This window comes from Chionomys nivalis, chromosome 3 (genome assembly GCF_950005125.1).
Source record: "Chionomys nivalis chromosome 3, mChiNiv1.1, whole genome shotgun sequence".
Lineage (NCBI taxonomy): Eukaryota > Metazoa > Chordata > Mammalia > Rodentia > Cricetidae > Chionomys > Chionomys nivalis.
The window spans coordinates 112280406-112295693 of NC_080088.1; the positions used below are offsets into that span (position 1 = coordinate 112280406).

The following is a 15288-nucleotide window of genomic DNA, read 5'->3' on the forward strand; positions in this document are numbered from 1 at the left end:
GCCTTGCTTGTTCATATACTTTGGATTTGAGGGTTCCCAGCTTTTGCTTTTGAGATATCTAGGTTGGATCAAAAAGCTCCTGTGTTCCCAGGCCTGCAGCCCCACCCTCTGCACACGGGCCCTAGCTGCAGGAGCCATGGGGGGGGGGGGCAATGCCCTTAGCCTGGTGTCCCAGGAAACTGAACCAGGCAGAAGGAAGTGGAGGGGACTGTTGTGGGTGCCAGTGGCCTCTCTGAGCCCCACGGCCTCATCTATGACTGTGAACTGAGGAACCACTGAGGTCTTGTTACTGGGATGGTGACTCTAGAGGATAGGGGAGCGGAGAGCACCCCTTCCGCAGCCTAACCTGGACTGTTTCTCCAGATATATCATGTTGACTAGAACATTCTGCTTCATCATGCTGCCCCTGCTCAGTGTCTCCCCTAGACAGGTCTCACCTGCCCAGCCCACCCCACAAGTCCATTCTCGATGACATGGGCCTCATCTTTCTCTTGGTCCTCTGTCCCATCTGAGTGGCGACTGCAGAGGCCAGGTCTCTCCTCTCCTTCGATGCTCCCGTAGTACCCAGCAGGCCCTGGCAGTGTGTGGCAGGAGGGAGAACCATGCCTGGCATTTAGTGCAGGCTCAACAGCCATGAGCTTGTGGCTACCGCTGCAACTGGCTTGTGCCCCACATCTCTGCAGGTCAGAAGTCAAGGCCTGCCTCCCAGGACTGCGCCCTGCAGGCGTAGGGAGGACCCCCTCTGCCTTCCCCAGCTTGGACAGTACGATGGGCAGTTGGTCAGTGGTCATGGTGCCTCTGTCAGAGCCCCATGCAGGGCCCCAGGTGATCACCTCCAGCTTCCTCCTCCATTACTCTTCTCAGACGACCCACATTTATTGGCTACATGCCATGTGACCAAGCGCCGGACCCCAGGGATGAGGGAGACAACATGGAAGCCAGGGGCCAGTCCCGTCAAGGGCGTTTCTCGCGTTGTTTAGTCTGTGACCACACACAGCTAGCAGTGAGCCCACCCCACCCCGTCCCCAGGAAACCTGGCTGACTGTCTCCCCTCCTGCCGCGGTCACCACCCACAGCTACTGGGACCAGTGTGAGTGGCCTCCCATCTTGTTCCCCTTCAGCCACATTGCACATAGCTCGTGTGAGTCTTCCCACTGCCCTTGAACTCAGCCACAGGAGTGTTGGCCTGTGTCATGCCATGAATTACCACAGTGCTCGGTACAATACCTCTACTCACCGGCTCTGGGTGCACACCCCCACATACCTGTGCCTGACTTTCCCCAGGGAGGACTGGATTACGAATATGCGCAGGATTCTAGAGGTTGCAAGTTCAGGGTCAGGGCGGAAGCTCTGCCTCCTGCACAGCGTCCACCTGAGAGCTTGGCCCCTGCTCCTGGTTCCTTGCAGAGCGGGTAGGTGTGACTGCCTTGAATGTTCTCAGGCACTGCTGGGAGCAGTTTGGCTCTTGTGGCCTTGAGGGAACTCAGTGGGGGAGCCGGGCGCTATTCCCCCTCCCCCTCTCCTCTCAGGTGCTCTGTTGCAGAAGGGACATACAATAATCTCACTAACGGGAACCATGGCAGTGCAGTGCCTGGACCAGAGGTTTGCACTGTCTGGGGCTCCATGAGCTGACTGTCCTTTGTTGACCCCAGGTAGTATGTCCCCTTCCTATCTCCAACTGCCTACAGGGAAACTGAGGCCCCAGGGACCCTAAGCCACTTTCCATGGCAATGTCATAGCCAGGATTTGGCCTTGAGTCCGTGGCTCCCCTCATCACAGGCCCTGGAAGTGACCAAGCAAGAGGGTGGCAGGCTCCCTGGGGAGCTCTAGGGTTCCTCCATACCCACACCAGCTGGAAGACTGGGGATCTCAGCCTGCCCTGGTCTACTGTGGGGGGATCCCTTCCCCCATTGCCTTACTCAGGGGTAGTACCTCATGCCTCAGTTTCTCCATCTATACAACAGAGATACATTGCTTACCTCCCAATGTGGCTGAGAGGACTCCGTTACAGCACTGGGTTGGGATTAAGTGGCAAATGAAGCAAGCCAGCCTATCTCCAGGAGAGCCTTCTGTGTGGTCTCAGGAGTTCCCAGAGCGCAGTTATCTCAGAGCAAGGAGAGTTGGATCCATTTCTCCCAGGAACCCATGAAAGCATGTGGGGTCACCCTCTACCTCCAGACTTCACAGACCGTCGCTGTAGGCTGGCTGGCCCCAGGACACCTGAGCTCCCGTGAGCAGCCAGCACCTTGCCTTGCTCAGCTCCCACACTCCTGCTCTCCGGACTTCGGGCAGCGGTAACTGTACAGAGCCACATGGCCCGCGGGGCCAGGGCCGTTCCCACCCTGAGTCACACCATCTCTCCCTCCCTGTCTCTTATCTATTTGAGTAGGTTGCGCAGAGGGTCAAACCCAGAGCCTTGCGCCCACTAGGCAAGCGCTCCATTGCTGAGCCACATCTCCAGCCCCCCCACCCCCACCCCGTAGCCAAGGTCTTATGTAACCCAGGCTGGCCTTGATCAGGGTGTTATGCAGCCCAGGTTGGCCTCATCTTCTTGCCTCCATCTCCAGCGTGCTGGGATTAGAGGTGTGTGCCATCACTCCTGATTTGTGAGGAGTCAGTGTTGAAACCCTGGGCTCCATGCACACGAGGCCAGCATTAAACCAGCCAAGGTGCATCCCCAGGCTTCCTTTTACTAAGTCACCCTGGTGGACCTTGAACTTGCAATCCTCCTGCCGTGGCCACCAGAGGGGTTGAGTTGACAAGCCTCATCACCAGGTCGCCAGGTCGCTGTCTTCTTTTGAATCTCCCCTTTAATGCCTCCTGGGAAGTAAAAAATTCCCAGGCCATATCCCTTTCACCTCTCCTGTGTGGAGGCCAGACTCCCAGGGTGGGATACACACATCAGCCAGGAACTCAGGGAGGGCCAAGAGCTGCCCCTGGTCTCTGTGAACAGCAGGTGACAGACACCTTTCCTGCTCTGGTGCGCTCCTTTGGCCTGCCTTCTGGGCCTCTGGGCCCCAATCTGAAACTTTCCTGTCGCATGGCCTCTTTTACCTCTGCTCTCCATGTTTATCTAACTTCCCTGACCCCTGCAAACGCCCAGCGCCTTTTTTCTTCCTTCCTCAAAAACCAGGCCACAATAGAAAGCAATTCCTTGAACTTATTAAAAAATCTAGACTTGTAAATTAATTTGTTCGTGTTGTACAAAGGCAGTGCAGATGGGCTCGTTAGCATGCACACAACAAATAATTAGAGATGAATTTTTAGCCGGCCTGCCTAATGCGCTTGCTGGGTTAATTATGTCAATGTATAATTACACCAGCCCAGGGAGGCATAATGGCACACCCCACTGAGCAGGCCCAGCCTAATGACAGGCGTTGGGGAGGGGTGCTGACAGAGGAGAGCCACTGCCAAGTCCCTCACACCTGCTCACCTCGATGCACGCACGCGTCGTCCAGCCTTCCGCCACCCCAACAAACAGGAGACAGAATAAAACAAGGAGCCACCTCGTTCGGGCCAGACCCTGCAGCCCCGAAGGCGTCCCCATGTGGACATGGTGCTTGTCTAGACTGCGAGGCTTCAGCCAGGATCAGTGAGAAGGGAGAAGCAAATGGTTGTGACTCCAGTGTGGGCCAAGGGATAGCAGACGTGGACTTAGAGAGGAATGAGACTGTGGTGGGACCTTTGAAGGGGACACAGGGTCAGGATGGACTCAATGTAGAGGCCTTCCTGGAAGAGGTGGCATTTGAGCTGCTGGAAGAGGGGAGCATGTTCTTGCTGGCACTCCTGTGCATAGCGTCTGAGGTGAGGGCTGGGGCATCATGAAGAAGGAGTAGTTGGGGTTTCTGTGTCTCATGAGGTCTTGGGGGCTGTGTTGAGCCCCCTGGGTGCTGCCACCTATGGTGAGGCACAGAAGGGGACAGCTGCTTGTCAAAGCTGTACAACAATCCTGAGAATGGAGTGTGTGGGTCAATGGGAAAGGGGCTCGGGATGAGAAGGAACTAGGGCCTCAGGTACCGTGGTCCAGGACACACCCATGAGCCTTGCATGCACCTGCTGAGGCCGTAATTGCACACGCTGGGTTCGACCACATTCGTAAGCTCCCACCAGAGACCCTGACCCCAGTGTCACATCACCTGACTCCCCGAGCCTCGGTTGTTGTTGTTGTTTTCATATGACAATGGGTTGGATCCAAGCCAGCCACAGGGGTGCACTGAGAACTGTGGTTCCTGTGTTGGGATCTGCCCCCTGCAAGGTGTCTCTCCCCTTGACCATGGTGTGCTCACCCAGGGGCGAGAGAGAGCTTTACTGGAAATAGGCAGTGAGGGCTCCAGGAGCAGTGGAAGAGCCATAGAACTGATGGTCATTTGACCGCAAGGGACTGGAAAGGTGGGATCCAGCCCCCCCCCCCCGCCAGAGCATCCTTGCTCAGCTTGGACCCCTCAGCAGTTTCACTGTCTCATGTAGTCACTATGTATATGTGGCGACAAGTGGGGGGGAGGGGGGCGGGAGTGTGTGAGTCCGACCATAATAGCAGAAGTCAGTTACATGCTGATTGAGACACCAAGCAGGGGAGAGGAAGCTCCCAAAACGTACAAGTATCCTAGAAGACTTGGAGGGGCCTCCCAACCTTAGAAATGTATGACAACATGCAGGCATGGTGCTAGAGAAGGAACGAAAAATATTACATTCTATTCACAGGCAGAGAATAAGATAGTGCCCTCATCTGGGTACGGTGTCATGTACCTTTAATCCCAGCTCTCGTGAGGCAGAGGCAGGTGAATCTCTATGAGCTTGAGGCCAGCCTGGTTTACAGAGTTAAGTTCCAGGACAACCAGGGATACATAGAGATGCCCCATCTAAAAACAAAACAAAAATAAATAATAAATAAATTAAAAGGTTGGGTCTGGCATAGGCTTTTGAAACCTCAAAGCCACACCCACTGAACAATCTCAGCCTGGCCGCACCTCCTAATCCTTCCCAAATAGTTCCCATATCTGTGAGCCAAGCATTTAAACACATGAGCCTATGAGGGCCATTCTCATTCAAACCAGCACTTGCAGGGACCCAGGTTTGTTTTCCAGCACCCTTGTACGGTGGCTCACAACCACCTGTAACTCCAACTCCAGGGCATCTGACACCTCAGGCCACCCACACTCGTGTGCACATACCCCCTACACACACACACACACATACACACACACAATTTTAAAAATGTTTTGAATCTTTAAATGAAAAAGAAAGAAGTTATCTCTATTCTCCATAGCCGTCAGAGTGACTCCAAGTGGTTCTTACATACTTTCTCCCGGTTTTCTGTGGAAGGCCACCTTGATCCCCTGACCCCCACCTTCCCCCTTCTCTCTCTCTCCTTGCAGACGCTGTTCCTTCGTTTGAGGTGGCGCAGACTCTGGACGACAGACTGCAGCGCCCCAGCTTTGGCCCCAGCGGGCAGTGCTTACAAGACCTGCACATCTTGTGGAAGAGGTGCCCAGAGCCACCCAGAATCAGAGGTACTGACGATGCCACCATGGGATCATGGTGGGACAAACCTGGATGTCGGAGTTTCAGCCAAGCCTGGGTCGTGGGACGGGAGCTGGGCTTCACTGCCTCCGGTGACAGTGGGTTATGGTAGCAGGGCACAGAATCTGTGCTCTCGGGCCCTATCACCTTGTACACTTGGCATCCAGTCAGAGCAGTGCTGACTGCCATGCCTGAACATTCCAGTCCTCAGGAAGCCGAGACCAAGGGCCAGCCCAAACTACGCAGACCCTGTCTCAAAACAAACGAACAAACAAACAAAAAACTTGTATAAACTGACAACATCACTCCATGGCATGGTTAAGTGGAAGGGTTCGTATTGTAGATATGAGAGAGAACAGCCAGAGGCATCTGGGAGAGCAGGACAGCTAGGGAGGGAGAGAAGGAAGGAGGAAGGAAGAGAGAGAGAGAGAGAGAGAGAGAGAGAGAGAGAGAAAGAGAGAGAGAGAGAGAGAGGGAGGGAAGGAGGGAGGGAGGGAGCAAGAGAAAGCATAGCTGGGGGAGGGGAGTGCAGGGTAGAGAGGAGGAGGAGGTGGGAGGGCTGGGTACTGACTGAAGTGTGTAACAGGTGCTTGTGGTGCGGAGGGAGCTGGAGACCAGCATGTGTGTTGGTGCACTAACAGGCACCACAGATAGCTGTCCCTTCTGCCAGTGATAAGGGAGATGGCCCCTTTTGGTCAGAAGGGGCCCCTGAGTGTGCTGTCTGACTGGAACTTTGGGAACTGTCTTTGTGTCTTAGCCAGGGTCACTATTACTGTGATGAAACCCCGTAACCATAAGCGGTTTGGGAAGGAAAGGGTTTATCTGGCTTACACTGTTTGTCACTGAGAGAAGTCAGGACAGGAACTCAAGCAGGGCAGGAACCTGGAGGCAGGAGCTGATTCAGAGGCCATGGAGGGTGCTGCTTCCTGGCTTGCTCCCCATGGCTTGCTCAGTCAGCTTTTTTATAGAACCCAGGACCACCAGCCCAAGAATGACCCCACCCACCATGGATTGATCACTAATTAAGAAAATGCCCTACTGGCCTGTCTACAACCCATGTTATGGAAGTATTGAGGCTCCCTACTCTTCTCAGATGACAGTAGCGGTGTCAGCATGCTTTATGAGCATGCCAGCCCAAAAGCCAGAGGGGCTGGTCCCAGCGGTCCATGTGGCCTGTGGGAAACTTCTGTGACTGCATCTCAGTGATGAGTGTGGTCCTCCCTGTCTTCCACAGAGCAGAACGAGGGGACGTGTCCTACTGGGCACACGCCAGCCAACGGCAGCCACCTGCCAGGTCCCCAGCATACCCTCCTGACAGACACCTTGCTGCAGAAGGATGAGGCCGAGAGACAGAAGTGAGGAGGGAGGGAGGGAAGGATGGAGAGAGGGATGGGGAGGGAGGGCCACCAGGAAGCCCACCTGGAGCAGTCAAGGGCAGGTGGGAGATGGGGAAGGGTGAGGACCCTGAGGCCGATGCTAGGACTCTTACCTCATCACTCTTGGGCCTCAGTTACTCTGTCTGAGTAATGGGCTGGTCTGGATACATTCATTAGTCTTACCCAGAGGGGTGGATATATATACTTCTGAGCTGGCCAAGAGGAAGAAATAAAGATAAGCCATGTTGATAAAACAGTAAAGAAAAATCTAGCAAGAGGGAGAGCATAAGATGGTCTTTCCAGGGCCCTAGGAGGGCATGGTGGGGGAGGGGGTCAGTCAGTGAGACTTCTGCAGGGGTAGATGGGAAGGGTGTGACAGGCCCAGGGAGCAGCCTGTTTGAAGGATCTGAGGTAGAAGCCTGGAGCAGCAATGGCTGAGCGGGGAAGACTCGTTCCCAGTTAGGAGCATCGGCCCCAGCTCTGTGTGTATCACCCTTCCCCAACTCACTGCCAGCAGACTCGCTGCTGCTCCACCTGGGAGAGGCCTCAGTGGGCTGGCTGAATATCCAAGCTCCTGCCACAGGCAGCAGAATGACCCTGTGGAACAGGAATAAAACCAGGAAGGCCGCAGACTGCAGGCCCCACGACACCCACTGTGGTGGAGCCCATCAAGAGCTCTGCTTTATAGATAAGCATAGACAGGGTTACCTGTCCCAGGGCTACTTCCAGATTACCACACAGAGGCTTATATTAATTGTAAATGCTCAATCAATAGCTCAGGCATGTTACTAACTAGCTCTTACATTTTAAGTTAACCATATTCCTTATTTATGCTCTGCCACATGGCAGGACCTTTATCAGCATGGCACGTTTATCTCCTGCTCCCTCTGCATCTGGCTGGCAACTCCTGACTCCGCCCTTCCTCATCCCATCATTCCCAGTTTGGCTTTCCCACCTAACTTAATTCTGTTCAGCTATTGACCAGTCAGCTTGTTTATTAAATCAATCATAGTGATATACATTCATACAGTATAAAGGAATATTCCCCAGCAGACGACACACTGAGGCCCAGGGCATCAGTGCCAGCCACAGGGGACCGTAGCAGCGGAGCAGACTGTGGGAGCGGTAGATATATCAGGTCTGGATTCCTCATAAAGTGCAGACAGTGGGGAGGGTGTAGCTCAGGGTGGGACCAGGTCGGTTCCTGCAACCAGCATGAGCAGTCCTGTCTCTGCAGGGGCCTCCAAGAAGTCCACGTCACCTTGGCAGCCAGGCTGGGGGAGGCAGAGGAGAAAATCAAGGTGTTACATTCAGGTATGACCCCGGCTCAGGTGGTAGCCCTCAAGCTAGGTGGCTGGAAACAGTGTGGGGGTCAAACCATGAACTTGGGGAGATGGGTTGGGTGAGCCCCAAGAAGGAAAGGAAGCCAGAAGTAGGGTGTAGAGAACAACTCATTCAGCAGGGGCTAGCCCAAAGCTGCAAGCTTGGATGGAACCAAATGGGGTGATTCTTTGACAGCACTGAGCCCTGGAAGCAGGTGGAACCAGGTTTCCAGGAAGGTGGCTACTGCCCTGGGCCACAAGGCAGGATCTGGTGGCCCAGTAAGTAACCTACCCTTTAGATTTCTCCATGTAACTGGCAGGCAGCTGAGGCAGGAGGATTAAGGCTAGCCTGAGCTACATAGTGAGTTCCAGACCAGCCTTAGACATACTGTGAAATACTGTCCCTAAACACCAAAACAAAGAAAAAGAAGACAAAAAAACAAAAACAAAAACAAACAACAAAAAAAAAAACACTGATTTTTTTCTAGAAATCTCTCAGTGTCAGTCACAGACTGAAGCTCCTGCCTTTGCTAGCAAGGCTGGCCTCGGTGGGTCGAGTGGCCCCGCCCAGGCCTGCAGTGCAGTGGACATCCCCACTAAGCCACTGCTCCCTGCCCCTCTCAGGCTATAACACAGTGGTCCTCAGCCTTCCTAATGCTGCGGGCCCTTTAATACAGTTCCTCATGTTGTGGTGACCCCAACCATAACATTATTCTCATTGTACCTCATAGCTGTAACTGTGCTACTGTAATGAATCTTAATGTAATTATCTGATACGTGACCCCGTGAAAGGGCATCCGCGACACAAAAGGGGTCGTGATCCACGGGTTGGGAACCCACTGCTCTAAAAGGCCCTCATCTGCCCCTGAGGAGGGTCCCCCCCTGCCAGCTTTTCAGTCCCTTTCCACCCAAACTGCCTTCTAGCGTGTATGGGGGGGGGAGGCTGGCCAGTGCTGCTCCTCACCGGGTCTTCACCCCTCCCAGCGCTAAAGGCCACACAGACGGAGCTGCTGGAGCTGAGGAGGAAATACGATGAGGAGGCTGCGGCCAAGTAAGTGAGCTGGGGACGCCTTCTCCCTCTGTACACACCACACACGCACACACGCGCACACACACATACGCATGCACACACACGTGCGCGCGCGCACACACACACACAGGCAACCTCTTTCTGACTCTCCACTCTCTGAGCGGCGCTGTCCCTCATTCCCAGGCATGCACCCAATCCATCTTCCCATACCACTCACACACAACACCCTTGGACCCACCTGAATGAGGCTACTGGGCACCCTCACCCCTGACCCTAACCCCTGACCCATGGAGGCCAAGTGACAGCATTGCAGTGACTCCGAGTGGAAGCCCTTCTTCAGATTTAAGACATCGCTCACTCTATAAGCATCGAGTGCCTACTGTTTATCTGGTGTTGTGCCTCTGAGACCCTGGGGGAACCATGAACTCCTACCCCTACACGGACAGTAACAGCCACTAGGCTGCCCCGGCTTTAGTCAGAGCAGACTCAGACAGTAACAGCCACGAGGCTGCCCCAACTTAGTGAGAGCAGACACAGACAGTAACAGCCACGAGGCGTCCATTCATAGTTACTGTTGCGCACTTGCTGTGTGCAGGCGCTGTGCTGAGCTTGTGATCGCTGTCTCCAAGGTAAGAGCTTGCTGAGGCAGGGGCATTGAAGGCAGGTGTGGCCCAGGCAGGCAGCCCAGTGCCCCTTGAGCAGTTGGGACAGCCAGTGCAGGGAAAGTCTAGAGCATGTGTGCACACAGGTGACCAGCAGTGGCCCCCAGATCCCAGAGTCCCACCCAACTAGGCAGACCTGTCCTGGCCCTCAGTGTGGAAGAAGTGGTACCACTGTGTGGGGGAGCTGACTCTTAGGGGGAAGGGCGCTCTGTAGAGGTACAGTGGGGGGCAGCACTGGTGGTGGCTCCCCAGAGATGGGGGCCCTGAGGGTGGTAGGGGCTGGGCTGCCTTCAAGAGAAGTTTTGAGGCGCAGTCCCCAGTTCCCAGCAGTCAGGACTATTTTCCACTCTGCCTGTTTTTGTCTCTGAGTGTGGAGCACAGCCTCCATGGCCCACACTGAGGTACAGTGGAGGCTGAAAGCCAGTCTCAGGGCCCCTTTCCTTTGTGTCTAGGGCAGACGAGGTCGGCCTGATCATGACGAACCTGGAGAAAGCCAACCAGGTAAGCAGAAAGTCCCCCCGAAGCTTCCAGTGGGTGGGGATGAGGGCAGGACTGAGGGAGAAGGGCTGGCTGGGAGGTGTGTGGGCCCCAGCTCTCTGGCCTTGCCAGGCTCCCTGAAATGCCACAGCTGAGGCCTGACCAGGAAGGGCCTACAAACTCCTCATCCATGAACATCCCCATGGTGAGCAGGCTGGCCAGTCCTGTGGCAGGACACATGGCAGTTATCCTCGGAGCACTACAGGAGGCCCCGTGGCAGGGGACACCTTGGGCACCTGGGGGCTGGCTTTCAGAGCTTGCTGGGAGGCCAGTCCCTGTGGGCACAGTGCAGACTCCTGACACCTCTTGAGCCTCAGCTCTTGCCACCATGGGGTCAGTGTCTCCCAGGAGGCAGGGCCAGGGCAGTGGTGACAGTGGCTTTCCTGAGCTCAGCTCCTGTGGTTGGTTGCTTGGACTTTCTGTTTGGTTTGAGGCAGGATCTGCTGTGTCTCAGGCTGGCCTTGAACTGCCAGAGTAGCTGACAATGACTTTGAACTCCTGCTCCTCCTGCTAGGATTACAGGTGTGTGCCGCCACATTAAATTTATGTTTCCTATAACCTGTGCTGGGGATTGAAGCCTGCGGCTTCACACGTGCTGAGCGAGCCCTGCCAACTGAGCCACAGGGCTTCCTGTGTGTTTTTAATGATAATTAAAGGATCCCTATTTTTAGTATTTACCTTTATAGTATTTTTAGTGGATTTTCTTGTTGTTTTTCCAGTGTTTTGAGGCAGGGTTTCTCTGTGAAGCCCTGGCTGTCCTGGAACTCACTCTGTAGACCAGACTGGCCTCAAATTCAGAGATCCCTCTGCCTCTGCTTCCTGAGTGCTGGGATTAAAGGCTTGTACTACCACAGCTTGTTTTTTATTTGTTTGTTTGTTTCTTTTTGTTTGTTTGTTTGTTTTTTCCTGAGACGGAGTCTCATTATAGCCGTGGCTGGCATGGAAGTTATTGTGAAGACCAGGCAAGCCTTGAACTCACGAGAGCTGCCTGTCTCTGGGTCTAAAAGCACCACCATGCCCAGCCTATCTTATACTTTTAATTAGCTCATTCACTCATATGGTTCAAAATAAAAGAGAGAGAGAGAGAACTCAGCAGATCCTGGGGCAGTGCCCCTCTCCCCAACAGCCTGCTGACCAGTTTCTGGGTGCTTCTTCCAGAGATGCCACCTATTCACAAGTGAACACATAGACCCACATGCTCCATATGCCTCTGGTGGAGTCTTCCCTGTGCCCACTGGCATGAACTCATCTAACCCAGAGGCAGCAGGCTTTGCTTCAAACACCAGGAAATAAATATTTTAACTCCTTCAACCATAGTTTGTGTCACAGAGAGGCAACTTCGTCATTGCAGCAGGAAAGCTTGGACATTGTGTCCATGAGTGACCATGCCTGTGTCCCAATAAAGCTTTATTTATAAGGACAGTGGCATCCGGGCGGTGGTGGCGCACGCCTTTAATCCCAGCACTCGGGAGGCAGAGGCAGGCGGATCTCTGTGAGTTCGAGGCCAGCCTGGTCTACAAGAGCTAGTTCCGGGACAGGCACCAAAGCTACCGAGAAACCCTGTCTCAAAAAACAAAACAAAAAAAAAAAAAAAAAATTAGGACAGTGGCTTATAGATTGCTGACTCTGCTGTGGATGATTGTTGATAGTTAATGTCAACCTTTCCCCTCCTCTCAACCAATGCGTTCACAATTAACCTCAGGCAGACACCATCTCACACATGTATGAGCCAATGGGTATCACCGTTCCCGAAAGTGGAATTACTGGGAAAGGGGTCTGTGCCTTCTGGACATGGCAAATGGAGCCACACTGATTTCCGGTCCCCTTTTGCAGGGACCAGTCTGGTGATAATGAAGTCATGTGTCCAAACTTTCAGATCTTGCCCAATGGCATGGGCTTTAGGAAAGGTGGTATATACCTGTGGTAGAGACAGGAGGACCAGGAATTCAAGGTCATATTTAGCCACATATCAAGTTCAGAGCCAGTCCAGACTATAGAAGATTCTGGAATAAATAACCAAGTGGGTTAAGCTCTTTTAGCAAATTACCCCACTCTGTCTTTAAGCACTCAAGCCTTCTCTGATGCTTTTAATGCCTCCATTTTGCAAAAGGGAAACTGAGGCCTTAGAAGGCCAAGTGGCTCTCCCAGAGGCCTATCACACTCTGTGAACCAGGGCCACCTCTGCAGATGCCCCCTCTGGGGCACAACCTAGACCCAGTCTAGAGCCACCTGGGAATGGGTGCGGACAGCCACTTCCTGCCCTTCCCCCCGCTGGCAGAAGGAGTATGTTCGCTTTTGGGGTCCCAGGCACCCCAGCATCATCTAGAGATGCCCCTGACAGCCTCTGTTCTCTAATGCCATCTCACCAGGAAAGGAAAGGTGCCCAGTCACGAGCTCAGTGGTGGCTTCCTAGGTCGTGACCTGGGTCAGGACCCACAACATGAGCACCTAGATCCTGGGAGTCCCAGGATGGTGCAGGTCTCGCTTTATGCCTCTCACTAGCTCCCTTCTTCCCTCCCCAGCGAGCAGAGGCCGCCCAGCGGGAGGTGGAAAGCCTACGGGAGCAGCTGGCCTCGGTCAACAGCTCCATCCGCCTGGCTTGCTGTTCCCCTCAGGGACCCAGTGGGGTAAGTAAGGCTGTACCTCGGAAGGGAGTGTGGCAGAGGGAAAGACTAGAGGAGGCCACATCTTTGCCCATGGGAAAAGTGGGAGGCCCTGGAGGGCACTGTGGATGTGAGCAGGGACTCATGGGGGCTGACGTTGTTAAGGTCGGCCTCCTAAGACGGTTACTTGCAACCTGTTTTACCAGCACAGTGATGCTGGTAATGCTGTAGCCACCATTTTAAGTGTTCCAGCTTCCATCAACTCTTGATTAACGAAAAGCCTTGTGTCTTCCTTCGGACGCCTCCATCACCTTGCCCGGGAATGCTGGAATTGTTCACAGGTCAGAGAGGGTCACACCCATTGCAAGGTGTGCCAAGATTTGGGCAACGTGATTGAGGTGCAGTGCATATGGTGGCCACCAGGGGGTACTGTTGAACATCGGTCTCGTATTGGTTGGTGGCTGCTTAGGACCTTATGGCCCTGATTAGGCACTAGAAGAAGGCTTGGGGCTTGTACTTAGTTAGCCCTTAAGTCCTAAAACTTACAAGTGACTCCCATGGGTCCTGCCCCTTCTGCCAGCCACATGCTATACAGAACCCACCTCAAGGTCGCTGAACAAGTCAGCCTATCTTTACCCTTTTCCCTGGCCTGGGGTCATTGCCTGCCTAAAGGTTTTAGTCACCACCCACCATTCTGCCCTTATGTCGTCTCCGGTCTGCCCCCTTCCCGTGTTTCTGCATGCGGTGTTCATGCCGTCCTTAACATGTGGGCACTATGTCAGAACACTCCTTCAGTGTGTATACTGGACAGTGTCTCTGTCTATAGCCGTGATGGTGTGTGTGCACACACGCTGACAGTGCCTCGGTTTCCCTCCCCCATCCTCACCTACCTTACAGGGTTATGGAGAGGACTGCGTGGCTCACAGAAGGTGCTGGGAACCAGCCAATGCTTTTGACTGCTATGATGAGCATGTGGCTCTGCTCATCAGAGTTCATGGCCTCTTGCACCCACGCGTGTGCGTGGATGGGATGATATGGATCAGTGACTGTGGGTCTTTGATGTGAGACGTTCAGTGTGTGTGTGTGTGTCTGTCCGTCTGTCTGTCCGTATGAGACTCCAGGAAGGTACATGTGACTGGCTCCCAGGAGACGGTGTCTTTGTTGACCTGCCAGGTGACTGTGCCAGAGAAGCACTATCTAGAGAGCGGCAGAGCCTTGGTGGCTGTCTGGGGAGGAGTTACCCGTGGTTCTTAATTAACCCCCCTGGAGCCTGCAAATGGCTAGCCAGCCACAGGGAGCCTGACTGGTTTGGGAGGCAGTTTTTCTGAACACAACAGTGGCGCTTGATGCTAATTAATTTAATGTATTAATGGCATCCGCTTCCTGTTTTAATTGGCATTTATCTCCAAGGAAGAAAGCAGGATTAGTAGTGGTGGGCTGTTTTTGTGCAGGAAGGTTTTCTTTTCTTTTTTCTAAGTACTTCTTAGATTATGTGACTGAGCCTGAGAGTAGCCTGACCCAGGTCCCACAGAGTCATAGGGACACAGGGGCAGTTTCCAAGACTCTAGATGGGTGACAGGCCTGGAACAAATTAGGAGATAGAAGATGCCACAGTAATGTGGCCTGTGCCTGGGGTATCTTTGTTCTAGCCCCGAGGCTCCCTGGTTCCCTGGATGGGTCGACTCCCTCAAACCTGTTTTGGAATTCCTTTGCCACAGTTCCTCCCTGCTCAGCCCCCCCCCCTTTTTTCCTTTCTCTGTGTGTACATATACATGTACGCATATGGGCATATATGTGTATGTGCGTGTTTCCATGTGTGTTGAAGCCAGAGGACAATCTTGGATGCTGTTCCCTGGAGGCTGTCCACCTTATTGTCTGAGAAAAGTTCTCTCACTGACCTGGACCGCAGGGACTAGGCTAGGCTGGCCAGGTAGTGAGCTCCAGGGATCCAGCTGCCTCCACCTGCCCAGCTTCACAAGGAGGCCGCCATGCCCAGCTTTTCCTCACGTGCTCCAGAGATGAAACTGAGGCCCCCCCCGCTACTTAACTAACAGAGGCTTAGCTGACCTGGAACCTTGTGGTCATCCTCCTGCCTCTGACACCCAGCTATGGATGTTCTTTGGCAAGAAAGGTTTTGAATGGGGCATGGCTTACGTAGAGGAAACTGTTCAGGCCATACATAGGAGATAGGAGATGCCTGGGATATTGGATCACCAGACGGAATGTTCCCTTCTGCTT

At 53.8% G+C, this 15288-nt stretch overlaps 1 protein-coding gene across 10 annotated transcripts in view; it reads left to right on the top strand.

The window, feature by feature from the left end:
• The window catches only part of Cux2 (cut like homeobox 2), a 177340-nt gene that overhangs the window by 142893 nt on the left and 19159 nt on the right, over positions 1-15288 (top strand). For all 10 annotated transcript variants that reach the window (XM_057764414.1, XM_057764409.1, XM_057764408.1 and 7 more), the window contains 6 exons: positions 5376-5510; positions 6755-6875; positions 8134-8210; positions 9203-9269; positions 10363-10411; positions 12970-13074. In XM_057764414.1, coding sequence (XP_057620397.1) covers positions 5376-5510; positions 6755-6875; positions 8134-8210; positions 9203-9269; positions 10363-10411; positions 12970-13074 — 554 coding nt within the window. The remainder of the gene's footprint in view (positions 1-5375; positions 5511-6754; positions 6876-8133; positions 8211-9202; positions 9270-10362; positions 10412-12969; positions 13075-15288) is intronic.